Genomic DNA, 26734 nt, shown 5'->3' with positions numbered 1-26734 from the left:
AGCTTGGAGATATTTGAAATTGATATTTTTTTTATTAAAAAAAATATACATAGTCAAGCAGCCTGTAGTGCGCGCAGGAAGAGGATGAGCGTGTTTTCTGCAGGGGGAGCAAGGCAGTGCATTTGAGGTAAAGGCCCTCAGAGAGAGCACACAAAATAAACATGCCAGACATACTGTGGTTATATTTGATGTGAGTGCATTCTTAAAACTGCAGGCTGTGATTGTGGTAGCTGTACAGTTCTGTACACTGTTAACAGAACTGTAAAGCTTCAGATATCATGTACTGTAAACCATGAACTCAGTGCATTTATTACGGCATCTGTAAGTGCAGTCCAGTTTAGTAGCTGGGTTGTTTAGATCTCGTAAAACTAGTAGTGAATCTAAGCCTTCTTCGAAAACAATGCTTAAGATCAAGCTGCACGTTTAATCTCATTTCAAGTGTAAGTCTGTAATTAGGTGATAGGATGTCTATGGTGTAACTCTATGTGAGCTATTGTAATCTAATGTGAGTGACTGGCCTTTTTAGGAAAACAAGGCCAGGAGTTCTTTGTGAATTTCTTTTCACCACAAACTTAAAGTGTGGCCCCTTTGCGCTCCCTCTAACAGAAGACAGACTTTCCACATTTATAAATTATTATTATTTAGAAATTATTTGTATAGGTGCTGACTTTGAGGTTAAGCAACTGTCATCCAGAGTTTCAAATAGCGCATAGAATTTGATCAGATAAACCAGTAAAATGGGCGAACGTGTGTTGTGTGTGGCACTAACTTTGTGTGTGTGTGTGTGTGTGTGTGTGTGTGTGTGTGTGTGTGTGTGTGTGTGTGTGTGTGTGTGTGTGTGTGTGTGTGTGTGTGTGTGTGTGCATCAGTAGGACATGGCAAACGGGGGGGACCAGTTCGGCCTTGCAGAGCGTCCTGACTCGGACTGTATGGATTCCCCAAAAGAAACCAAACAGGAAACTCCCAGCTTCACCCTGAACTCACCAGCTTCACCGCAGAGCGCGTCCAGTCAGCAGGTACCAACCTGTAGCTTACTCTGGATTTTAATTTAAATTTCCTTAAAAAAACAAAAAAACAATCAATGTATTATTTTTTAAACAAATAATAGCTGCTCGTCCATTCATATTTTTTTCAAAGAAATAAAAAATAATAATTTCTGGATGCAGAAAACAGTGATCAAATGTATCTTTGTCATTGCTGTTGGTTTAATTTGCCATGGGTTTGGCTTATAATGGCTATTAATTACTAAATAAATATTCAAATATAACTAGAGTTTAAACTCGTGCACTATTTATATTTTTCTACAGGGGATGGAGGGAATCAAAGTTTTCCTTCATGACAGGGAACTTTGGACCAAGTTTGATGAAGTGGGAACGGAAATGATTATCACCAAGGCTGGAAGGTAAAGCTGTCGAATGACTCTAACACAAACTAATTTTTATTGGTTGATCGTGTTTTTCTGATTTAAGTCCCTGTTGAAAAGAATGCAAATGATTTTTAATGTCACACTTTTGATCAAAACATAAACCTAACGGGACAAAATACAGTACGCGGGTGCCACCGGGCCTCAGCAGGGATGTTTTCTAAGGGAACCAAATCCCAAAAGGAATAATTTTATTTTTAATATTTCATTTTTAATTTTATTCATTTTTTAAAATCACTATTGAATCATACATGTCGCTTTTTTTATTTGTTTTTTTTTCTGGATGTGTTCCCTGCAGGAGGATGTTCCCCAGTTATAAAGTGAAGGTCACAGGACTCAACCCGAAAACCAAGTACATTCTCCTGATGGACATCATTCCCGGAGATGACCATCGCTACAAATTCGCAGACAACAAATGGTTCGTAAGAACATGTCTAAAATACATACACACTTACAGGACATTCAAAGTCATGTTAGTAAGATAGTGATGTAGTATGGCTGTGTGTTCGGAGTATAAGTCAGCTTCCCCACCAAAAAAAATCTTAATATATGCATGTTTTAAGTGTATGGTAAAACAGAAAGAGGATGATCAAAAATATACAGCTATTTAAAATAAACGAAAAAATACAATAATAGCTTCCAGAAAAAAATCAACATTTCCATTTCCAGATCTCAGATTCAGCCATCTCCTTCCCCCTCTTTGGTTATGAACCTTATATCAAGAAACCTCTGAACTTAACTCTGGGTAAACCTTATTGTTGTGGGTTTATACCCTCCACTCCACCCACGCTTGTGCACTCTGTAAAGGTCGGGTCCTTCTTGCAGACTGGGATGGCCTAGTTCCCCGTGTTTCCCCCCCGTGTTTGCCCGCCGGTTAAATCAGAATATGACGGGTTCACGGGGCGGACAGACGGCGCAGACCGGATTAAAATCTCCCATTCAGCTGTGTGTGTGTGTGTGTGTGTGTGTGTGTGTGTGTGTGTGTGTGTGTGTGTGTGTGTGTGTGTGTGTGTGTGCTGCTGAAGGGAAAACCGAAGGACAACCGACTCTGCAGTGAGATATCTGCCCCTTCAGAGCATCATTTGGTTATTACAAAGACACGAGGGGTCTGTGGATTACCTGACACAAAGTCCCAGCTCAGAGAGTAAAATTAATGGAGGAGCTCGGTGTTTACACGGTAGCCTGTAAGTCGGTGCTGGTCCGTAGGGCTTTGTTTCACGTTGTCCTGGGAGTTTGTAGAAATATTTTTGCCTTCCGGTGTAAAAGGCTGCACAATACTTTCCAAAAATGATGAAAAGTTCACACATCACAGACTCCCAGGCTAAACTGAAGCCTAAATCACTTCTGACACCGCAGAATCAATTCTTAATTCTTTCAGAGCTGAATGTCCTGGGCACTACTGGTAGTTTCCACGCACATGCGCCCTAACTGTTTGGGGAAAATACATATCGACTCGTTTATGCTGTGCAAAATATCCAAAGTAAGAGGAGGGAAAACTCACCTGTACAAGTGTAACGCATTATCCACGTTTTCGCTTTCTGTTTCTCAGTGACTATAAGGAAATGAGGAAAATAATGAATAATAAAGATGGTAGACATTTATTGTTATTGTTCTTAATTATTAAAAAAATACAGGTTATGTTAACGATTTCAGACTTTTGCCTGAAATAGACAAAAAAGGGATACGCGCTAGAGCAGTTTAGGAGGAAACGGTTCATTTGGGTTAACCGAGTTAAGGTCCAGATGTGGGTGTCTGCGTAAGCTCCAGCAAAACATAGTTTGTCTAATTAAAGAACCAACCAGGCCTTCTGCAGCCGGCGGCAGGGCTGGCCTGCTGCACCACGAAAACCACTGGGACCGTGTGTGTGTGCGTGTGTTTGTCAGTGTCAGAGCATTTTCCGATCCACCGCATTTCCTTGGTCATAAAGGTCGATAACGGGGAAGGCAGAGCCCGCGATGCCCGGTAGGCTCTACGTCCATCCGGACTCTCCCGCCACAGGGGCGCACTGGAGCCGCCAGCTCGTCTCTTTCCAGAAGCTCAAACTCACCAACAACCACCTGGACCCCTTTGGACACGTGAGTCTGTCTGCTTAACAGTAATTTTTGCCTGTTTGCTTTATTTCTGTGTCTGTCACAGACAGAACAAGAACACACGTTCTTCTCTGTTTGATAGAATACAAAAAAGTTTGCCCTTTGAATTTAGTTACATTATTTTTACTCATAATAAACATACAAACCATCAGCTGTCCTAATGAAGGTGGCCTGAGGGCCAAACTAAATAGCTTTTATACGCATTTTAAATAATTAAACCTGAGAGGTGTTTTCAGTGTAAGAAAAATGATTATACAAAGTACAGCACAGGTCCGGTCAGCCAACACGGTCTCGGTCAGCAGGCAGGCAAACCGAGGAGCCTGTGAAGCTCACTCCTCGGAGTATAACTCAGCCGACATCACAACACAACACAAATCACCGCGAGAGCCGCACAGCTCACACTGCACACTTGAGATGAGACATACGGTTACAGGCGCGTGAGAGCAGGTGATGGGCTATTGTTCTGCGCGCGCTGGTTCCAGTGCATGCTCACGCAGAAAAAAAGGGCGGAAAAGACGAAAGAAAGGACACAACTATGATATCTTTATGCTTGCTCATTTAGAGATAATCTGCAACTTTGCAGTTAAACCGAGCGCCCCCTGCGTAAACAAACGTGGTCTCGCCCAAAAGCGCGCAGAGAGGGCCGCCATCCAGCCAAGAACCACTTGTGGAGTTGTCAGTGTCGTGGGAAATAGTTTAGACTGTGCGCAGAATTCACAGTTTTTAATAGTATAAAGTTACCAGTATGTCCAAACTAAAGCTTAAAGTCTTTAACAATAACAAACGGGAATGAATCAGAAAGTCTAATTAGCCATACGCGGAAATAGTTTGTTGATGATCACTGAGTGCTGAACACATTTTTTAAATTCTGCATTATACCAGATGGTTGCTCAGGTGCGTACCATTTATTCAAAAGACGTTAAATGCCATACCAGATTAATAAATTAAGATTAATATGTTGATTTAAAATATTTTTTATGTATATTTATTTCAATTTTTTCTTTACTTTATAGGACAACATGACCTTCATGAATAATTTTTACGATTTTTCTAACCAATGCAAACGAATAAAGCTAAAACACTTGCAGGGTTCACATCACTGTGAGAAAATTAGTCTCGGATTGTAACTGTATAAACAAAGATCCTTTATTGTTTTTACTGCTGACATTCACTTTGATCCTGCTCACAGGTAATCTCTGTTTTAAACATTTATGTCAGCCAAGGATTCTGGAAATCAAAGTACCTTTACATGGGATTAATCGCCACCTGGATTCTATAGTCTAGATCCAAGCATCTGCTAGTGATTTTCTGGAAACATGACAGGCCTGTCAGTCTCACCTACATAATATCTCCCCCATGTAGATAATACTCAACTCTATGCACAAATACCAGCCTCGTCTCCATATTGTCAAGGCAGATGAGAACAATGGCTTTGGTTCCAAAAACACAGCTTTCTGCACTCACATCTTCCCCGAGACTGCCTTCATCGCTGTGACGTCCTATCAGAACCACAAGGTAAGCCTAATGCACGCTATAAGTTACTGTTAAACACGGGGAGCCACCTGCAAATGCTGTACTGGAAGTTTCACAATGTATATGAATACAGTAGGGGTACTCTAAGTAACACAGATGCATTAGAAGTCCTTATAATGGTATAAGAACCCTTTAATGATGTTTATGCGGTTTAACATTTGTTGATGTGAATATAAAGTGTTGAGTGCTTTCACTGGCTGAGCTACAGTATGTTACAGTTATTCAAACAATAATGGAAATGGATCTCATAGTCTAATATTTGCACGTAAGAGCTGCTCTACTGTCACATCAGTGACAGATGCGTGCATATTTTTTGGCCTTTTGGTCAGTAGTTATAGTTAAATTTCTTTCTCACACACGCAAAGGCTCACCACACACACACACACACACACACACACACACACACACACACACACACTGTTTGTATTACTGTCTTTATTTTGTATCCAAAAAGCCAATTAGCATGCTCTTTGTTTATGCGTCATAGCTTAGTATTTGTAAACATGTAAACATTAAGTTTCTCCCTTTCGCTCGCTCTCTCTGTGTGTGTGTGCGTTTTGTATGTGTGCTCGAGCTCGTGTGAGTGTCAGCCTCTAATGACCTGTTTCTTTCCTTTAATCTGAGCTGAGCTAGTTTCCTCTGCATCTATTAGAAACACAGATTGCTGAAGCTTTGAGCCTCGTTGCTGAATACGTTCACATGCGATAGCTTCATTTTCATCACGTTTATTTTTCACAACAAATAACTGTAACTTAAATAGTTACCATTAAGAAAGTTTTCTGTCACAATTTATATTTCTATAGTTAGTCTTTTGATTTTCTTTTAGAAATTATATATTGTAAGTAAAATGTTTTGGTAGATAAAACAGAAGCAAACATGTTTGTAGCTTTAATGTGGCATTCTTCATTTTATTTATTATATAATTAAAATTGATAAAATAACGTTCAGAAAAAAAATCCACATTAAGTATATAATCCATCAGAAGGCATTTTGAGCTTATAACCAATTTGCATTGCATTGTTTTCTGTACATAGATATACTGCAATGTATTTCAGCTTTAGCTATCATTATTATCATAATAGTATCAAGTTTGCATAAAATACTAAGGGTAATACATGGACTTCATAATAATAAAATGGTAATAATTGTTACATTATTATATTTAATAACTAAAATATTTAACACTCTTATTGTGTAATTATAATTACAATATACTTCTTGCTTACAATACATTTTAGCACAAAGTCTATGTATAAGTTCAGTATATAAATAAATATATTTCTCAAATTTATACATATATATATATATATATATATATATATATATATATATATATATATATATATATGTATGTATATATATATATATATATATATGAGAGAGAGAGAGAGAGAGAGAGAGAGTAAGACTTTGCATTTGTATGAGTTTTACACTTACACTTTTACACTTACTGTGCTACAATAATAATAATAATATGATATATTATAGTGATAAAAATGTCCAGAAGAATTATTACAGCTCTTCTTCTTCTTCTTATTGTTATTATTATTATTCGAGATTGTATTAATTTTTTCAATTCTTTTGGTGAAACATATGGTTATTAAAAAGCTTTATAGTTATATGGTAGCTATAGTTAACACAAACAGTATTAATAAAAGTAATATGTAAGACACTAATGTGGTGCTATAAAGAAATCAGAGCTCTTTAGCCAGCAGTTTGGTGTGGGTTATCAGTATTTTCAGCACTTCAAAGTTTGTTTGGACCTGAGCTCGTGTCAGATCTTCAGCCGGCTCGCCTCTTGTGTGATGGTCTTGGACTTTGACCAAATGAAATCCCTCAAAAACCGCAAAGATTTACCTCCATGACATCACTGGGAGAAGTTTGAAGCTTTAACATCAAAGCGCGCAGCTTTGGACCTCTAAAAGCTTTGGCCTGAAATCCTTAAACCTGGAGACTGTTTGGGTAAACAGTTTATTCTGTGTCAGCTGGCGAGAACACTGTTCGCTCCGTTAGAAACGTAAGCGGCTGAGGAATGTTGGCCGTGCAGAGCTCCAGCAGTCCTCCTTTTAACACTTGCAGGGCCTCCGAATAATAGTAAACCATTGATTTAGTCAATGGAAAAAAAAAAAAATAAATTAAAAACAGAGTGTGCCTTTGGGCCTGCAGACCTGTGCAAGTAAAAGACTGCTCTGCTTTTTCCTCAGATTACACAGCTGAAGATAGAGAATAATCCTTTTGCGAAGGGATTCAGAGGCAGCGACGACAATGAGCTGCATCGCATGGCCAAGTTACAAGGGTGAGTACAGCTTCGTTGATGCGTGTGTGCTTGTGAGCTTTTATAAGAAACGATTGCTATTCATCTCTCTCGACCTCCGTCAGCTGGGAGGGGGAGGTTGTTATGATGGGGTACATATGGTCTAAGACACAAGTGTGTCTGTGAGTGGAGCCAAGTGGTATAAAGAGATGTCAGCCATTGTCACCTGAAGGTTGATCTTAGCCTGAAACCCCGCCCTGAACATGCAGCACAAACACAAACGCACATCCAGCATCATTTTCTTTGCTGCATTGATAAGTCCATGATATCATGTTGCTGCTGGTCTATTTAGGCTGTCACCACTGATCAGCTGACAGGCCTATATTGTGTCTGGTTGCATGCTGAACTAATCTCCATTTGAGTGGTGTTGTGGCAGGCAGTTTAGAGGTTTTTGCAAGCCAATGGGATAGGCTGTCACTGAAGGGAGGTTGAGGAAAGACAAGGGGGGAGACAGAGGGTGGGAGAGCGGCATTAAATACAGAACCCCTGCTTTATTGGAGAGTAGAGGAGAGGAGAGGAGAGGAGAGGAGAGGAGAGGAGAGGAGAGGAGAATCTATGTGAAGTGACAGGGATGGATGTTTATTTTTAGAACGGTGAATTATCTCACAACAGCATTGTGTATATGTGTGTGTGTGTGTGTGTGTGTGTGTGTGTGTATGCGTGCATGAGTGTGTTACTGTCTCAGTGGGAGTCAGGGCGATGTGGCCCGCTGTCTCCCGCACATCACCGAGTTCACCAAGAGGGCAGTGTGCACAGAAAGAGATCAGAGCTGAAAGGATGGAGAATAGCTAAATAGACTTGAAGGAAAAGGGGCAAAAAACAAGAATTCAAGAATTCAACCAAGCAGAATTTAATAATAAGAATATAATAATACACGCACAGATTTGCAGATTTGAGAAAAGAAGGCTTGTGCTGCTTTTTTGTGCTTGTTACAACATCTGAGATGAACTGTTACCCCGTGCTGTAATCTTGTTTTCCTCTCTGTTACAGCAAGGATTACCCGGTGGTCCCTCGTAGTACTGTCCGTCAGAGAGCCTGTTCTACTGGGAGTCCCTTCAGTGGGGAGGGTCGTGGTGTGCGGGGCTCCCCCGAGGCTGTTGGGTCTCCTTATAGCTGTGAGAACGGCTTGAATGGTAGCAGCCCTCGGGAGCTACTGAGTGCTCCACCCACGCATTACACCCTGCCTCATCCACACCTGCAGTCTGGCCAACAGCAGCAAGTGTACCACTGCACCAAGAGAAAAGGTAGGAGGAAACCGTGTGTTCATACCAGGTTTAAGTAAATCATTAACACTCATATAAACAATCATATGTATATGATTGCTAATTAGTAATTAGTTAGTAAATTAGTACATTTAACTAACCAACAATAAAGACGTTCATCTACGTCTGATGTAGTGAAGTTTATATTAAACTATTATTCTACACTCTGGTTGACAAGGAGATTATTACTATTATTATTAGTATTATTATTATTATTAGCCTATATTTAATTGAAAAATGTTGAAACTGCAAAACCTCAAGTGATTTTGAAAAAATCTGCCCTGCATTTTTGTAATTTCTATTCCATAATGCACCAAAGTCTTGGAGTAGGTGATAGGTCTGCTGGCCAGTTTACCAGCTGACTCTTACTTGGCAACATTTGACATCCTTTGCTGTTGTATTGCTGATGTAAGCCAGTACTTCCCTGAATGGCAGCATATGATGCTCAATAACTTGTATTTATTGTTCAGCATTAATGGAGTCTTTACAGATGTTACACATGTCACATTTACTAATACCTCCTCGTACCATCAAAGATGTTGACTTTTGAACTGTGTGCTAATAGTAAGCCATATGGCCCCTTTCCTCTTAAGTCAGGAAGTGGTGTCCATAATTTCTAAAAACAATTTCAGATATTGGAGGGCCCGAGTATAAATGTCTATGAACTGTAAGTGTTCTTCTTTTTTTCATGGGAAAGTTTTAAATTGCGACATTAGTGATGAAATGTGTTCACTGGTGATGGCTTCCTGAGGCCATGGAGTCCTTTCCACAGCAGATGGTCATTGTGGTCTATTTTGGGGCACCAAAGCTCAGTATTGGTCTTTGGCTTTGTTTTTTATTTACAGAGATTTCTCTGAATTCTCTGAACCTTTTATTACCTTTATTTGTACAGTGTATGATGAAATAGCTAAATTGTTTGCAATTTTTCTTAATTAAGAAACAGAAGTCTTAGTTTGTAATTGCAGTCTATTCTTAATGGGAACCCCTCCTCATATTTACTTCTAAAAAACTTCAAGTCTTACAGCCTTAAAATGAGATCAAATCCAAAAACGTGCATTAAAAAATGAATGAAATAAAATTTCTTAGTTTCAGCATTTGACATGTTGGCATTGTGTTATTTGTAATTAAATAGAATCTTTAAAAGATTCAAAAATGATGGCATTCTGTTATCATTAACATTCTATATAGATCCCCCATTGATCTGGGTGCAGTTCTGGTGCTTTGATGTTTATTTCAAGGTTTTTTTTCTACAAACAGTATTGCTAAAATGTAAAAGTATTGAAAAGAGTCATAGACAGGCCTACTTTGAAATTTGAAACTTCATGTGTACATTTTTTTTTTTTGCATCTCAGCTACTTAAACTGCAATAAATGGGAAGTTATAAATTGAGAGCTGGAACTCTCCCAGCTCAAACTTCAAACGGAAAACCAACGTTTTTTTTTCTCTGTCTTTCTGTAGTGGAGGAAAACTGCTCCTCCGGAAACCACCAGCTTTCATACAAGAAACCCTTCACTGGTAGTTCACCAAGTGAAGGCGAATCGTACTATCACCCCTCCTCCTATCCCCCTCCTCCACCCGGTCTATCCAACAACCCAGCCCTGGGGCTCACTGACTCTCCTTACAGCTCTGACATGGGACAGCGTCAGGCCTGCATGTTTGCCGGATCGGAGCCCAGAATGGATGAACTCAGCTGTACATCCTGGTCATACGCCTGCCCCATCCCGACTGCCATGACCCCAATTGACTCCTACCCACCTTACACCCATCATCCACCTTACAGCTCCAGTCCTCAGGGCTCTCGACTCAGCGCTATAGCCCACCAGACCTCTCCACCACTCGGAGAACACATTGCCCACGATCCCTACCAGAGCCAGAACTCCGCACCTCCATCTCAGAGCTCCCAAAACATTCACAGCAGGCAGCTCGGCTCTCCTCTCAGAGAATATCCCCGATACACGCCCAATTTGTCTCCTCCTCTCTACCACACACTAGAAACGCACACACACATCCGCTGTGGAGTGCCAGAATGGAGTGCAGCCTCCTAACTAAACCAGAGGATATACCTAAAGACTGATGAGTGGACAGAGATTCCTAGTCCCAAATTTAAAGAGTCTTCTTTTCGCTCTTCTGAAAGAAGCTGCACTATATATGGACTAAATATGATAATAATTTTGTAATATAATTGTGAAAAGTGTGATCTTGTGCTGTGTGAAGCGGTCTCATCTGTTAGTCATGTTTCTCCCCTCTGCTGGAAGGAGTAGTAGATTGTTGAGGACAGGACCTGGACAACAATGATGCTCCAGATGTTCACAAAAGAAAAGCTCCTTTTAACTGCAAAGTGAAAATCGAAGTTTGTGTTTTGTTGTCTTTGCGTAACTCAAAGACTGGTGTGATTCAAATGTTTGCGCTGTGAGCACTAGGCTTGTTCTCCTCTCAGTGACTCCCACTTTTTTTTGGGGTATTGTGGAGGATTTAAATTGTGACCCACTGTCAGACAGGCAGTAACATTTACTGACCAAAATAATCTGAGCTCTCACAGAAGAGCCTGAGGGAGACATTTTTCCTCTTTAGTGTTCAAAGCGCAGCTCTATGCTCAGTCTCGGTGAAGGAGAAAAGGCATGAGTTGTCCGAGTGAGTGTGTGTGCGTGTGAGCCTGTGTATATGTAAAGCCTATGTCAGCTCAGCTCAAGAATGCTATTAGCTCATTTCCAATGAGACAGGCAGTGGTAGCTGCAGGCGCTGCACCATCGAGATAAACAGTTTGTTTAGACCGCGCTACAGGCCCAAAGACCTGTAAACACTGTTTCCACTGCATTCTGGGTAAATGCACAACTCAGCGTCACACAGCTGTCACCACTGTCCTCTCAGTCACCCTAGCCTGACCAATCAGCTTGCTCTGCTCACTTGCAACACGCCAATGAGCGCGTGGCTTTCTTTTATCCCTAGCTGACCAGTCAGATCAGGAGTGCAGCGTGTGTTATATGTCCGTGTGTTGGGCCCATTTTTGTTTGTTTGTGAATTATTCATGAGTCCAGTGGTGATCCTTGACACGTGAGGATTGCTCAGCAATCACAAAGAAACACAGAGCTGTAAATGTTGATACACCAGCTCCTGTTGTCTTTTCATTTTAAATCTGAATTCATCCCTGTCATACATACAGCCTTACTTCATTGCTTGCTAGATTTGGTTAGGTACGCACATTTCCCTGCAGTCCTGGGACACTTTCATCCTTGTAGCTAAATGTGAAAAAAAAAGAAACAAACAAGAAGTGTGGCCCTTTTTGTGAAGAATAGATACAGGCCTCTGGTTTATGTGTTAACAGTCTGTTTTTTTATATCTCTGCCCAGGTGTTTTAACATGCAGTAACTTGTGATATGGTGCTCTAACATTACAAATTAATCATCCAGAGAGAAGATCCTCATCATTCCTTGATATCTATTCGATTTGTGTGTGTGTGTGTGAGAATGTGTGTGCGTGACCTTGAAATAAGAATTGATTGTTCTTTTTAGTTTGTTTTTTTTTAGCCCTGTTCCTGCCAATAGTATTTATTACTCTAGATTTGTAAAGAATAGTTTGTTGTTTGTGAAATAAGATGGTATTGTTCGGAGATCATTGTTTCTCTTTGAGGGTTTGTTTCCAGTTTTGCCCTCCATCTCCAAGTGGTGATAAATATTTGTGATAAACAAACTTTTCTGTTCTATGAAATTAAAAAAAAAGGGATTTATAAACAGAAATCGAATAAATTTTAGAGAGAAAGTCCTTTGGTTGTAGCATTCTTCTTTGTGATTGGGCAGCAAACACAGCAAGGACAAACCATTAACATTCCCGGCGGGTTATTTAAAGTATGTTCGGCACCTCTGGAGTGGAAACTCTTTTAAGTGGAGGGCAGTTTATCTATTTTGAGGCATGTATGAATTTGAAAGATCTGATAACAAGTGTAAGCTCATTCAGCGGTGTTGGAGAGAATTGTTTAAAGTGTAAGAGTGTTTACTATGCTGTCTTATCAAGCATAATGGACCCCAGTGTCTGTTACTCTTCTTCTCAGCAGCCAAACCTCCAGAGTAGTCTGGGAGCTGCACATACCTTGTCCACCTCTTCTTATCTCTGACAGGTTGTTTGGCATCTCTAGTCTCCACCAGCTGGACCGCCTCACTGACAACCTGCTGCCCAGAAAAGGGAGGGGTCTGTTGGGATCGAGGACAAAGGAAGGTGGGGGTGTGTTGGTGGTCCCCACACTTCTCTTAGACTCCTTTCCAAATTGCTATTTGCCATCCTACCGTCTCATGCTCCTGTGTCTCTACAAGAAAAACCTCTTATATAATGCTACACCTGACAATTCAGAACTGATTTTTTCTTTTATTGCAAAAGTGTTTAAATAACCTTTAACCATTGTATTTTAATTTAATTACATACTTTATGTTTGTTAGAAGTTTTCAAACTTTCCTTTCCCTTTGTTCCTTTTCTTCCTTCCTCTGTCTCTCATACACCGTGAGGTCAAAGGCTAAGCAGGCAGCTCTTTAGAGGGTCTGTTCCTCGTTAACCCTTTCGTCTCCAGAGACAAAGGATCTCTGGGGCCTCCAAAGCTACAAGGAGAATCAGAGAGTTTCATGCCTGCTTATAGTGTGAGGGGGCTCCTGTGATGTCTCTTTATGGCTGGGAAGTTAAGAGTAAAGCGCTGGGTTAAGTGTTGAGGTAATATTAAACACAGCAAGCGCAGGTTGTGTGTGTGTGTGTGTGTGTGTAAATCTGTGTGTGTGGTGTGTGTAAAGGACCTTAATTAATCAGCGGAGGACTTTCTCAGACCAGCTGGTTAGACAGTAGATTGATGAACCTTTGTGATCAAAGAGCCTAAGTGGTGCTTATCATTATCTCCCCATCACCCCCCCTCCAGCACTCACACACACACACACACACACACACACACACACACACACACACACACATGCCGGCACTCAGAGCTATAACCATCTCCTCCACATATACTAATTTTCTCCTGCTTATCCAAATCTACTCATCCAACAGTCGTTTCTAACAGTCATAGAGTGTAAACAACACATCAAGATACCACATGTTAAAAGACTGACATTTTTAAATGTCACCCATTTGGCCTGCAGAGCTACATTTTTGTATGGCAACTAAACCGTGAGAGTTACTGAGGACGTCTGATGTTTCTGCTGGGTCGCATGTTAAAGCTGCTGCCCAGCTGTGCACGGCGATTTCTGCTGCAATGCTTTTTTAAAAGACATCAAAGACTTATTTGAAGCTTTTTTCATTACAGTGTGCACTATTTGTTTGAAAATATAAATGTGCACTGGAGTCGCTCGCGGAGCTCCGAGAGGCATTTGTGTGATGTCCAGCATTCGTGATGTCATTTTGTGTGGAATAAGTGGTCTGAGATGGAGCATAATTGGTAAAGCTGATTATGGCTCGTCTCTGTGAGCCTGACGGTGCTTCGTCTCTGTGGCAGTAAAGGGCGACAAGGCTTAGTCCGTCCCGACTAGCGTGGCACTAGTCAAAACAACTGCTACTCTGGAATCCCAAGCTTAGATCAGCCCATTTTCCACGTTTTTAAAAGTTTGGGCGTATCTAAGCCTGTAGGATTTTTCCTAAGTGGCTTTCAAAAAACTCCAACATCATTACCAAACCCTGTTCAGCTTCCTCTGGTATTCACAAATTGAAAAGACATCACTGTAAAATAGGTTGACGGACGCATTAAACCATTTTTTCCACATATGTCAGTGTCACTAATTAGAGTCAGTAAGCTCTGTGTGGCACTAAGAGGACAGCACAATGGCAATACAATAATGTAAAACAATGAATGCCTGGCCATTACATGTAGTGTAACAAAGTAGGATGGTGGAGGTTTATTTGAATGGTCCTATCCATCCTTGTTGTTATTTAAAAGCCACAAGAATGGCGTAATGCTGTTAAGGACGGTATAGTAACAAGACTCAAAGCCAAGCTAATTTCCCCCTAAATGAGAGTTTATGGCTGAAACAGCCCTGAAATCACTGAAGTAGATCTTAATATGAGCGTAAGGGCTGTCAAGGATAAGAGGCCAAGTCGGAGTGTGTGTGTATGTGTGTGTGTGAGTGTGTGCGCGCGCATGGGTGAGTGAGCGTGCTTGAGGTTGTCCTGCATGTTGAGTCTGAAAGACAAAGGGAGAGGTTATGGGTCAAACTAACAGCAGACAGGCCCGTTCAGGGTCAGAGGGCTCAGACTAACCTGATCAGCGATGGCTGTTTATCTATAGACTTCAGAACCATCACCCTGATGGAGCCTGATGGAGCTTTCCCCTTCAGTGCTGGACTCTCACTTTTAGACCACTTCAGCAACTCAGCACCACTTTTGAAGAATAGCTGATTTTTCTGACAAAAACATAAACATGCAGCATGGTATGTAGGGTCAGGTCCAACAGCTGACGCCAACTTCTCTGATTCTCCGTCACTCTCACTGGTGGAAGGTAAATTTGTTTAAATAAAAGGACTCTCTGATGTGAGCAGAATTCATTGTTTTAAATCCTAATATGCAACCAAAGTCTCGAGACCAGTAGCCAAACACATATGACAGACTGAAAAGGGATAGAGGTACTCCCCCAGTGGGCGGCGGGTCGTTGTGGAGCCAGTGTCCCATCTCATTACAGCCAGAGGACTGGAGAGGCACGCTAATCCTCCACACACACACACACACACACACACACACACACACACACACACACACACACACACACACACACACACACACACACACACACACACACGCGCGCAGACAAATAGAGATGCACACATACACTTTCTTGAACACAAAGACACCCAAACAAGCGTGACAGACAGACACACACCAAACTATTCAAGAAATTACACCCCATACTCCCCTGACCTCACTCCCAGCTCCTCATCCAGACAGGATAGGAAGCACAATGATATCACTTTCAGCAGGACTTCACTTTATGTTGCCACTCTGTTTGTACACCAGCGCAGACTGGCTGTGGCCTCACATCTTCCCAGTTCTTAATAACGAAATATTGTGTTTGTGCACAGGTCACAGCTGTCTCATCATCCACCTGTTTCCCAGAACCTCACAGTGAAGGTTTATGCTGTGTCATTTATTCAATTTGGTTTGATTCTGGAGCGGAAACACTGATTCCGCTTCTCTTTATTTATTTTTTAATGATTTTAGAGCTTAAAATCATTAAGCTCAAACAACAAAGTGGAAATAATGCGATTTTCTCCCCCCAAATTTGGCAGGTTCAATAAACTAGTAAAATCAGAAACAACTTAGCACCGTGTGACAGAAATTTCTGGCTGATTGCTTCTTATTTGATCATATTAATTAGATCAAATAACACATAAGCGACAATTAAAGGGAAGATTTGGTTCAACTCTTCAAAACAAGTAAAAAAAACCCCACATACCATTGTATTCAGAGATCATCAGGAGCACTCTTAAACTTTGCTCTAGTCTAGAGGTACCATTTGCCTCAGCATCTCTTGGCAGGCTTCCCCCTCTCGCTGCATTTCTGTTACCCGCTCATTCCTGCAGGCTTGTTGCCGCTCGTGTACAAACATGTTTGCAAACAGGCCAGACAAGACCACTGCTGTGAGACAAACACAAAACACAAACATCAATAAACAAACAAATCCACTCACACACATCACTTCCTCCGAAGAATGCATGCACACTGAGGCCGATTTCAAAGCACTCACTCAAGCCTGCTGGCAGATCTCAGGAGCAGCATTGTTTGGTTCATACGCAGTGCATTTCTGCAGTCTTGTCTCATTATTAATAGATGGTGTCAGAAAGTCGCCGGCCTCTCTGTCTGACAAGGCATTAGCATAAACACAAACTCCCTCTCAATATCTATTTGTAACGCACTGTTGACCTTCAATTATGGATGTATAAATGTTTGTTACCCGTCCACTTAAGTGTGTGTGTGTGTGTGTGTGTGTGTGCATGTGTGGGCTACAGAAAAAGTAACATTTTTCACTGGTTATGAGATAGATGATTCAATTTTTATTTTTAAAGTTTTGCACTAATCTAAGTCGGACACTTGAGAACAATAGCAGAATTAAACTTAATGTCTGACATCACATTTCTAAAGAGCTTTAACCTCAAGATCTGCAAAACAAAAACTAAACTGGGGAAAACTGCAGTTCCTCGGATGATCTTTTCTAGGGTGACTCCAGGAAGCAGGTCCGTGCCCACAGACTCCAGAGCTGAAATGCCTCGCTTAATAACAAGTTTGTAGTCTATCAATTTTATCTATTTAGTTATTTATTTATATCTCACCTGTAAATCTTGGTTGTACTTAAAGTTATTCAAGACTGAGGACACGGTTTCTTCCACTAATGCACAGGTATCGACTCCTGGAGATAATATGGTCTAGTGGCGGTAGCACATGGGTAGTCTATGTGCAGAGTGTCTGTATTGAGATGTGGGGCAGTGCCAAAAACAACGAGTCTGTGGGGCACTTGTGCTGTTGCTGGTCCTTCAGCCAGCCACGGTGAACAGCCAAGTCATAACATACAAAGAGCTGAAGTGAAGCTTTCATCACAGTCACCATCTATGCTTTTTACGCTGTATTTTTTAAATTTTTTAATCTTTGATGTCTTTTGTGGTTCTCCCATTCTTGGTAAACACTGGCCTACTTGTCAACCAGCCACCATTCAGTCATGCAGTTGGGATTTTTGAGGACTGCATGGGAGCCTGTCTGCAATGGCTGAAAACCGCTTTCCAAAGTTAAATGCCTGTGCAAACAGACACAGTAGAAATTAAACATTAGGTGGCTCTAGCCAGCAGCTATCTGCTAGGCTTTATCTCCACTAATTCAATCCACTCAACTGGACCTCTCCACTATGTTTCTGGTGATGGTGCCTTTTGATAAATAATATAGCTTTCTGCGTGGCTTAATAACATTAACGGCTTGTAGACGATGTCTGTGCTCAGGCTATAGCAAGTGACCCTACTGTCTGAATGGTACAGCAGAAAAGAAACTTGTCAGACCAGACAACTTTTTCCAGTCTTCTATTGTCAAATTTTTTGGTGAGCCAATGTGAATTGTAGCCACAATTTCCTGTTCTTGGCTAACAGGAGAGGTACTCACTGAGCTCTTCTTTTGCTGTAGCCCATCTGCTCCAAGGTTTGTTATGTTGTGCCTTAACTCGAAGCAGTCTGGGCATTCTCTGATGACCTTTGTTGACAATAAGGCATTTTTTTTGCAGAGAACTGCCTCACTGGACATTTTCTCTCTTTTGGACCTTTCGTTGTGTGGGAAAATTCAGTAGATCCACTGTTTCTGAAATGCTTAAACCAGCCAGTCTAGCTCCAATAATCCTTACTTGTGTAGCACTTTTCAAAACACAGATTTACAAAGTGTTTCACAGTTTGAATAAAAGGCCCACATTAAAGGTGAGTGTGCATGTTTAAACATATAGACACTTAAACAGACAACATGGTCAGCCATTCATACCAACATACAGGCATGTAGTTGGAAACTATGGCTTAAAATAAAAGGGAAAAGATAAAGGACAAATTAACCTATTAAAATGTGTTTTCATCAGTCATTTAAAACAAATAACAGAATCAACAGAATCCTAATAGACTGAGAAAGGCTGTTTCACAGTTTGGGCACAAAACAACCTCAAAAGTATGATCACCTCTGGTTTTAAAATCAGAGTGAGAGACTTTATGGAGTGCCTGGTTTAGGTGATTGGAGAGGCCGGCTGCAGTGATAGAAGATCTGAGAAGATCTGCTATATAAGCTGGTTCATGTCTATGTAGAGCCTTATATGTTAATAAAAAGTGTATTTTGAATTTCTCTGCAAGCCAATGAAGAGATGCAGGAATAGTGTAATTATTACCCCAACTTTTACCTGCTGGTTGTAACCAGTAGTTATTTGAGTTACCGTTGCCTTCCTATCAGGTCAGAATAGTTTGGCTATTCTCCTCTGACCTCTGATATGTGACATCAATAAGGCATGTTCGCTGAGAGAAATGCTGTTCACTTGATATTTTCTGTTTGGCACCAATAACCATGCCACTTTCAGTCGCTTAAATCACCTTTCTCACACATTCTAAAGCACAACATCAGACATAACAGATTACTTTTTAATGGCAGTAATCTGCTTTTAAAAGTTGTGTTACGTAACACTGTTCACAACTTTGTAAGGTGTCACGACCAGCAGGAGCGACTTACACTGAGGAGTTACAAATCTTTATTTGAACATACAGTGCTTAATAAATGCATTAGAGCATAAAATATAGATCATAAAAACTAGAAAACACAAATATTTTAAACATTCCTCAAAAACTTGTTTAAAAATAGAATTATGTTATTATTTGTTTGGCAGTTAACAAACTGCATTTACATTTTTCAACCCACACTGGACTTCTTTAGGAAGTCAGAAATTAATCAAGCATAACATTCAACCATGAGAACTATTTTTTTTCTGTTCAGCAATTCACGTGACTGTGATGATATCGTGTTAATATAAGTGTAAGTGGACATGTTTAAAAAAATTTTTTTTAAATTTTCATTTTTTAATTGTTATTTTGCAAGACAGTACATTTGAAAATTCATGGATAAACAACAATATATATTTTTTAGAATTAAAAATATTATTTTAATTGAAGAGCTTGTCCTTACTGGTGGATTAACCATTAGAAAAATATTAAATAAGATTTGGGTAATTACCAGTACAATTCATTCAGGGCAGCTGTGGCATAAGCCCTAACACTAGGTGGTAGTCTAGTAAATTTTTTAAGCACTTTACATATGCATGTAGAATTAAAACGTGTATATCCATGACACTGCAGCAAATAGTCTGCTTCAAGTGCATTTACACTGAAATTGTTTCATGTGGTTTAGGAGTGGGAGGTTGCTGGGTACCGGAGGAAACACACATGATCACCTGTGAGACAAATATAACCTGAGTAAGTGCAATTTTGAAATGATGAAGCTATCTAAACCTATGTGGCCCCATATGCCACGATCTAAAGAAACAGCTGAGAAACAAAGTAATTGACATCCATCGGTCTGGACATGGTTACAAAGCCATTTGTAATACTTTGGGACTCCAGTGTGAGCCATTACCCGCAAATGGAGAAAACTCATGACTCATCCAGGAGGTCACAAAAGAGCCCAGAACAACATCTAAAGAACTTCAGGCCTCACTCGACTCAGTTAAGGTCACAGTTCATGATTCTAAAATAAAAAGTGAGAGGGCAAAAATGGCAGCCCTGGGAGAGTTCCAGGGAGAAAACCATTGCTGACCAAAAAGAACAAAACAGCTTGTCTCATATTTGCCCAAGACAAGAAAATATTTTGTGGAAAAGCTTGACCTTTTTTCCCGTTACATCTGGCATAAGACTAACGTAGCATTTCACAGATAGAACATCGCACCAACAGTAAAGCATGTTGGTGGTAGTGTGATAGTCTGGGGCAGCTTTGGTAGTTGAGGGCCTGGAAGACTTGCTGTAATTGTTGAAACAATGAATTCTGCTCTCTAACAGCAAATCCTAAAGAAGAACGCCCAGACATCAGTTCATGCCTTGAAGCTCAAGAGCACTAAGTTATGGAGCAGGTCAATGATCCGAAACATGCCAGCAAGTCCACCTCTGAATGACCAAAAATAAAACAATAAATCAAGGTTTTTGAGTGTCCTAGTTAAAGTCCAGAATTAAATCCGATTGAGATGATTAACATCACCTTAAACAGGTTGTGCTCATAAATCCTCCACTGTGGCTACATTAAAACAATTCTACAAAGAAAAGAGTCAAAATTGTTCCACAGTAGTGTGAAAGACTCACAAATGGTTAATTGCAACCCTTGGTGACAAGGGTGGCACAACCAGTCATTAGGTTAAGGAAGCATCTACTTTTTTACAGAGCCAGGTATGTGTGGATAGTTTATTTCCCTTAATAAATGAAATCATCCTTTAAAAACTGCATATTGTATTTACTGTCTAATATTAAACTGTGTTTAAAAAAATAATTAATGAATTTTTAAATTTTAAATCACCATCATTATGATAAAGATTTACTCGTTGTGTCATGGTCCGGGTGAGTCCACAGAGTCATAGTTTCCACCCCTGGGTGGAGTCGCGGCATCCCTGCGTGTCTCCACCTGCTGGCAATTGAGCTGCCAGTAGGACCAGAGTTCACCACTACTCTTCGCCAAGTCTTCAGCTAACCGTATCATCCTGTTGTCTGCCATTTCACCCTCTGGCAATACTCACCTTCGTCTCGGCATTGGTTGGTAATCGGGACCTCTTTGCATCCCAGGTCAAGTTGGCTTCACTCACCTGCCTGCCCTCCTGCTACAGTACTCTATGGATCACCCTCACCTTGAAACCACGCTGCCTCACCCGGACCACTTACCCCTCCTTTGCCAAATCCTCCACCTGCTAAATGTTCAGAGATTCCCGGTTGCATTACCTGTCCTGGGACCCCGTTCCCACTCCCCTTGTCATAGAATCAAAGTGCATTACGTTAATCTACTACTTCACGTTATTTATAGCCATTCAAGTTTCTACTGTTTGTTAGAGCCACAGATTATCCTACATAGTTCACAGAATCTCATAGTTCACAGTTGCTATTTTCCTTGCTCTTGTGAATAAAGGTTTTTTGTTAATCACGCTCACCAGTGCCCCCGTGTGTCATCTGCATATTGAGTCTTTTGCCTGGTTCGGCCTCGGCCGTGGCACACTGGGGGGCTCACTTACCTAAGCATTGTGCACAATTTAACAAAAATCTCCAAAATAACAGTGAAACACAGAGATTTATTTAAAAAAAACATAACACACAATAGTTGCCGTTATTTTATGACTTTTTAATGCTTACTGCTTAGTCACCTCCTACAGGCCTATTCTGAGCTGGAAAAACCCTGAGTCAGTCCATCACTGAATCCTAACTTTGAGGAGAAAAGTGTTGATGTTGGGAAAGCTTTGTTTAAAGATTACCCCTAAACCTACTGGTTTAAAAATAACCCCAATATTAACACCAAACCACAAGGAAGAGCGGTGCATCACTCTAAAAAACATTTTGGATTTGGATAGATTAAAGCTTGATGTAGTGAAACAACAGCATTGTACTGTTTATCTGCAAATTAAGAGAAAATTGTACAAATTATAAGGGCAATAGAAATGGACAGTGACATCACTACTTTCTAACTTCATGTGTTTTGTGCCTAACAGACTTTGACCTGTTCGTCTTCTTCTCCTCATCCACCTGGGCTGTTAAAAGGTCTGCTGGTGTTTACATGGGTGTGATACCTCAATCTTCACAGCCTCACACTTCACACATCACCTAACACAACATGCTTTTATTAAAATAAGATCTTTCCATTAGTACTAATAAAGTACTTTGTGTTAGTGTGTGCAGAAAGCCAGCCATTCATTAAAAATGAATGGAGGAGCATCTCAGCCTGCAGCTATCTGTGTTGTTGTTTTTCCCCTTCACTGCCTTTGTGTCATGTATTTCTTTGCTTTCTCCTCCATATTTCTCAACTGATTGAACCAGATGTGTTTCTCTGGTTCTGCTGCTGTCACTGTCCACATCCCTATCTTCACCACACCTAGCAATTATTATGCAAAAATAACAGCACACACAGCATTTCCATTAAGTGTTAATGCCGCCTTCCTCATTCATCATGTGGCACTATGCCCCCAGTATGTTCGTGCACTGTAAAATGACCATTTATTCAGTCCTGAATGGGTCTTGCTTTAAGGTGATGACAAGTCTTTGAATATATTATACACATGATCTCAGTCTGAATGTTCAAGAAAGAGAAATATCTTTCATCAAATGACCATGAAAAAACTGATTTGGACCTTTCAGTCATGACTATCAAGGAAGCCATGGTTTCCAGTGCCAAAATTAATCTTTATTTCTCCAGATCAATCCTCAATGAAGGTGTATTTTTAGTTATACAACACAAATATCTAATCAGCCAATCACATGGCAGCAACTCACTGCATTTACAACTGCAGACATAGTCAAGATGACCTGCTGAAGTTCAAACTGAGCATCAGAATGGGGAAGAAAGGCGATTTAATAGACTTTGAACGTGGCATGGTTGTTGGTGCTATGTGCACTGGTCTGGGTATTTCAGAAATCTGTTGGGATTTTCCCACACAACTGTCTCAAAGGTTTACGGAGAATGGTCTGGAAAACAAAAAAATTCCAGTGAGGGGCAGTTCTCTGATAATGTTTTGTTGATGTTAGAGGTCAGCATAGAATGGTCAGACTGCTCTGGGCTGATAGGAAGACGACAGTAACTTAAATAACCAGTCGTAACAACCAAAGTAAGAGCATCTTTGAATGGAGAACAGGTCAAATGTTGCAGCAGATGGGCTACATCAACAGAAAACCACTAGGTGCAAGTCCTGTCAGCTAAGAACAGGAAACTGAGGATGCAATTCACACAAACTCATTAAAATTAGACAATAAAAGTGTTGCCTGATCTGATGAGTCTCAGTTTCTTGTAGGATCAAACTTGACCCATCTGCCTTGATTCAACTGTTCAGGCTGCTGGTGTTGGTGGTGTATTAGTGTATGATTAGGGCGTATCTTTTTGTCACACACAGATGCTCCTTAGTATCAGCTTAAACCCCACAGTATACCTGAATATTGTTGCTGACATTCTTCATCCCTTTGTGACCACAGTGTACCCATCATCTGATGGCTGCTTCGAGCAGGATAACACATCTCATAATGATAAGAAAATTTTAGACTGTTTTTTGGAACATGATGAGTTCCAGAGTCAACAGATCTTCATCCAATAGCGCACCTTTGAGCTGTGGTGGAATAGGAGATTCACATCTGGATGCGGAGCATCTGTGTAATGATATCATGTCAATATGGACCAGAATCTTTAATGGATGTCTCCAGCAAATTGTTCAGTGTGTTCAATCACAAAGAATTAAAGTGGTTCTAAAAGCAAAAGTGGGTCCAACCCAGTACCAACAAGGTGTACCTAATGAAGTGGCTGGTGAGTGTGTATGAATTCCATTTGCTTAGAAAACAAAATGTCAAAGAAATTGCCATTTATCTTAAAGAAAGCATACAAGTACAGTTACCGAGCAACGATTTCTACAAAAAAAAGATGGTTAATGGGGTCTTAATGAATAAAAAAGATCGGCATAGTGCTCAAAATGAAGACAAAAAAGTACTTGGGCACCCATTAGTGCCTTTACTATTGATCATATTACAGCATTTAAGTATTTAGATCAGGCAACCTTAACCTTGCAAAGTTGCAAATCTATCTATCTATCTATCTATCTATCTATCTATCTATCTATCTATCTATCTATCTATCTATCTATCTATCTATCTATCTATCTATCTATCTATCTATCTATCTATCTATCTATCTATCTATCTATCTATCTATATGAACAGGAATGGAGATTACAGTGCATACTATGTACAGCATCCTTGGTTCAGTTAAAGCTGTTTCTGGTTTTGATTATTATGCCCACATTTATAGTGCCTTGTCCTAAGAAAAATATAGTTGAAAAACACAATAAAACATATATTTAAGCTGTATAGAATGATTTTGCTTTGAGTCATTGAAACAGTTCCAACAGCTTCCAAAAAACTTGCCAGTCTCCAATGAATCCTTGCACTAATTAGACTCATTAGACTCAATCCAGTGTAGCCCACACAGTTTCATAAACCTGATCTTGTTTTTGACAGGCTGCAGCAAAGTGTCATCGTGTGTGTCTGTGTCGGTCAGTCAAGTGTATTGTAAAAAGCATAGTGTGTTACCACGTGCTTGCGTGCACTGCTCAGTGCTGTCGGAGAGTCCACAGTGAAAGGTGTGATCCTAAGTGTGATTTTTGTGCTCAGAGTGAAATAATAACACTTTTCCCAGTGGTCACACTTGTCAATCAGATGTCTTAAACTTACATTTCAGGGGTCACGTCACTGATGTCAGTGCTATAAAAACATTTTTAGTTGTTTTTAATCATATGGATGGACAAATTATAACGCAAAAGGTGAATGAAAAAATGCAAGTCAGAGGCCTTCTGTGGGCTCCTCTTAGTACTTTTAAAAGCTTGTAAGGTATCCATGGTGTAAAAGTGCAACTTCAATGTTTGGTTCAAATCGTAAAATAAGAGGGTTTCTAACTTAGTCAATAACCACACATGGTCTACACTAATATACATTCAAAATTGGCACCACAGAGAACCTTCTGACAGGCTGTTTTAATCACCTGGTTATTGGAAAAGACTGTGAGAGCCCAGAGAGGGTGGCTCACAGCACATTGGTGGATGGAAGCTGCCCAGCGTGCAATAATGGTGCACCCAGTGGTACCTTAGGAATCCCCCAGCATGTCAAGCAGTACCCAGCTCAGCCACACAGCAGTCTGTTTTACCTGATGCCCTGTAGTAGGAGATATGGGACTGAGGAACATTTCTTTTTCCTATAAGACAGAAAACTGTTTAATAAATAACACACACACACACACACACACACACACACACACACACACACACACACACACACACACACACACACACACACACACACACACAAACAACAACAACAAACGCACAAATCAATACATGTTAAATTTAAGTGTAACCCCAGTGTAGTGGATTTTGTATGTATTCCACTGTTTTCTGTTCCCTTTTAATACGTTTTATTATTTCTTAATTTATTTACTTAATGTGCATATTTATTGTTTTTTTAATGTATTTCAATGGATCCTTCCACCTTAAATTTTTTACAGGATTGTACTTGTATAACACTATACAACAAAATATTCTATTTTTCTTGTTTGTGGGCAGTATTTTACACAGTAACCAGAGTATTTATTTTTTCTAGTTGTCAATCAGTCTTCTCTAAACCTACTAGCTGACTCATCGCCTGAGCTGCTGTAACACTGTTGTCTTACAGATTAAGTGTTTTGAAAACTGTTAGTGAGTTTCTAAGTGGAAAAGCTGGTATGTGCCTTCAAAATTCCTGTCATGTGTTGCCATTTAACGAGTGGGCACAGACTTGTGCATGCTATTAGGCAGTCTAATAACTAAGCTTACGATGGGAAGAAGATGTGCTGTTAACTCCAAATGTTCAAAGTAAACACAGAGTCGTGAGTGGTCCTGCCCATTTGAGCGTGTGAAGCTTAGCCAGAATCAATCTGAGCAATCAATGCTAATAACTTACTAGTATGCCTGCGTGCAAACAGCTTGTTAACTGGTGAGAGTGGAGATGGCAGGAGACACAATGGGATCTGCGCCCTCTTTACCAACAGAAGCTTATTAAATTTAAACCTCATCAGTTATGTTTTGTTCCTAGCTCAAAGGAAAAACTACAACAACAGGTCCTGTACTGAGCCTACCTTTCTGTGTGGAATTTGTAAGTTTCCTTGTGTTTATGTGGGTTCTCTGGCTAGTCCAGCTTCCTTCCTCAGTTCAAAAACATGCATGTTAGGATTCTGCATTTATTTTTAAAGTGTGTGCCTGTACATCTTTCTGTTGAGCTGCTCGAGGTGTACCTCATCTCATGCCCTGTGATAACTAGCTCTTAAAAATGTCAAACATCCAGTGAGTGGCAATTCATCATATTGGATAAGTGATGTTGATGAGAGGTTAGAGGAGAATGAACCAGGGTAGATATCTGCAGTGGGCACATGCTCTGAAAAAATGAACTGCTAAAGAGTGGAAAAAGCTTGGATTAAAAACTCTGTCTTTGGCTTGAGGCGTGCAGATGGTGAGCTCAGAGAGGAACATCGTAGACCCAACCTGCCATGAGTCAACAGTCCAGGCAGCTGCTGCTGGTGTTATGATATGAGGAGTGTTTTCATGGTAGTTAGTGCTTGAAAGTTAGCGTAGGTGCTTTTATTGCCACAGTTTACCATCTTGTATTAGTTACTTCCAGAATTAGAAAGCCATAAAAAAGCCATCTCCAACTGGTTTAATGAACATGACAGAGAGGCCATTTTGCTTCATTTGCCTTTTCAGTCATTTGATCTGAATCCATAAGACACTTTTTGAGTGTGGTAGAACTGCATATTACTGGTACGAGAGTGCAGATGATGAATTAAAAGAAATGATGTGATGTAATATGAGAACTAGACTGCTTTGAGCTGATAGGAAGGAAACAGTACT

At 40.3% G+C, this 26734-nt stretch overlaps 1 protein-coding gene across 1 annotated transcript; it reads left to right on the top strand.

Moving 5' to 3' along the window:
• Positions 1 to 875: 875 nt before the first annotated feature.
• Positions 876 to 12344, top strand: tbx5b (T-box transcription factor 5b). Its single transcript, XM_031755505.2, has 8 exons — positions 876 to 1016; positions 1308 to 1402; positions 1722 to 1841; positions 3351 to 3498; positions 4876 to 5028; positions 7251 to 7342; positions 8351 to 8604; positions 10081 to 12344. Exons 1-8 carry the CDS (start codon positions 876 to 878, stop codon positions 10665 to 10667), a joined length of 1590 nt encoding a protein of 529 aa, XP_031611365.1. The 3' UTR covers positions 10668 to 12344.
• The last annotated feature ends 14390 nt before the right edge of the window (positions 12345 to 26734 follow it).

The sequence above is a fragment of the Oreochromis aureus genome, linkage group 12 (assembly GCF_013358895.1).
Source record: "Oreochromis aureus strain Israel breed Guangdong linkage group 12, ZZ_aureus, whole genome shotgun sequence".
Lineage (NCBI taxonomy): Eukaryota > Metazoa > Chordata > Actinopteri > Cichliformes > Cichlidae > Oreochromis > Oreochromis aureus.
This window is presented reverse-complemented; position numbering and strand designations above follow the sequence as displayed.

Excerpts from the sequence above, each read along its gene's own strand:
- tbx5b (XM_031755505.2), top strand. The coding sequence starts at position 876 with ATGGCAAACGGGGGGGACCAGTTCGGCCTTGCAGAGCGTCCTGACTCG. Across the intron at positions 3,499-4,875 it reads ACCTGGACCCCTTTGGACAC|ATAATACTCAACTCTATGCA; the intron begins GTGAGTCTGTCT and ends TCCCCCATGTAG. Across the intron at positions 8,605-10,080 it reads CCACTGCACCAAGAGAAAAG|TGGAGGAAAACTGCTCCTCC; the intron begins GTAGGAGGAAAC and ends GTCTTTCTGTAG.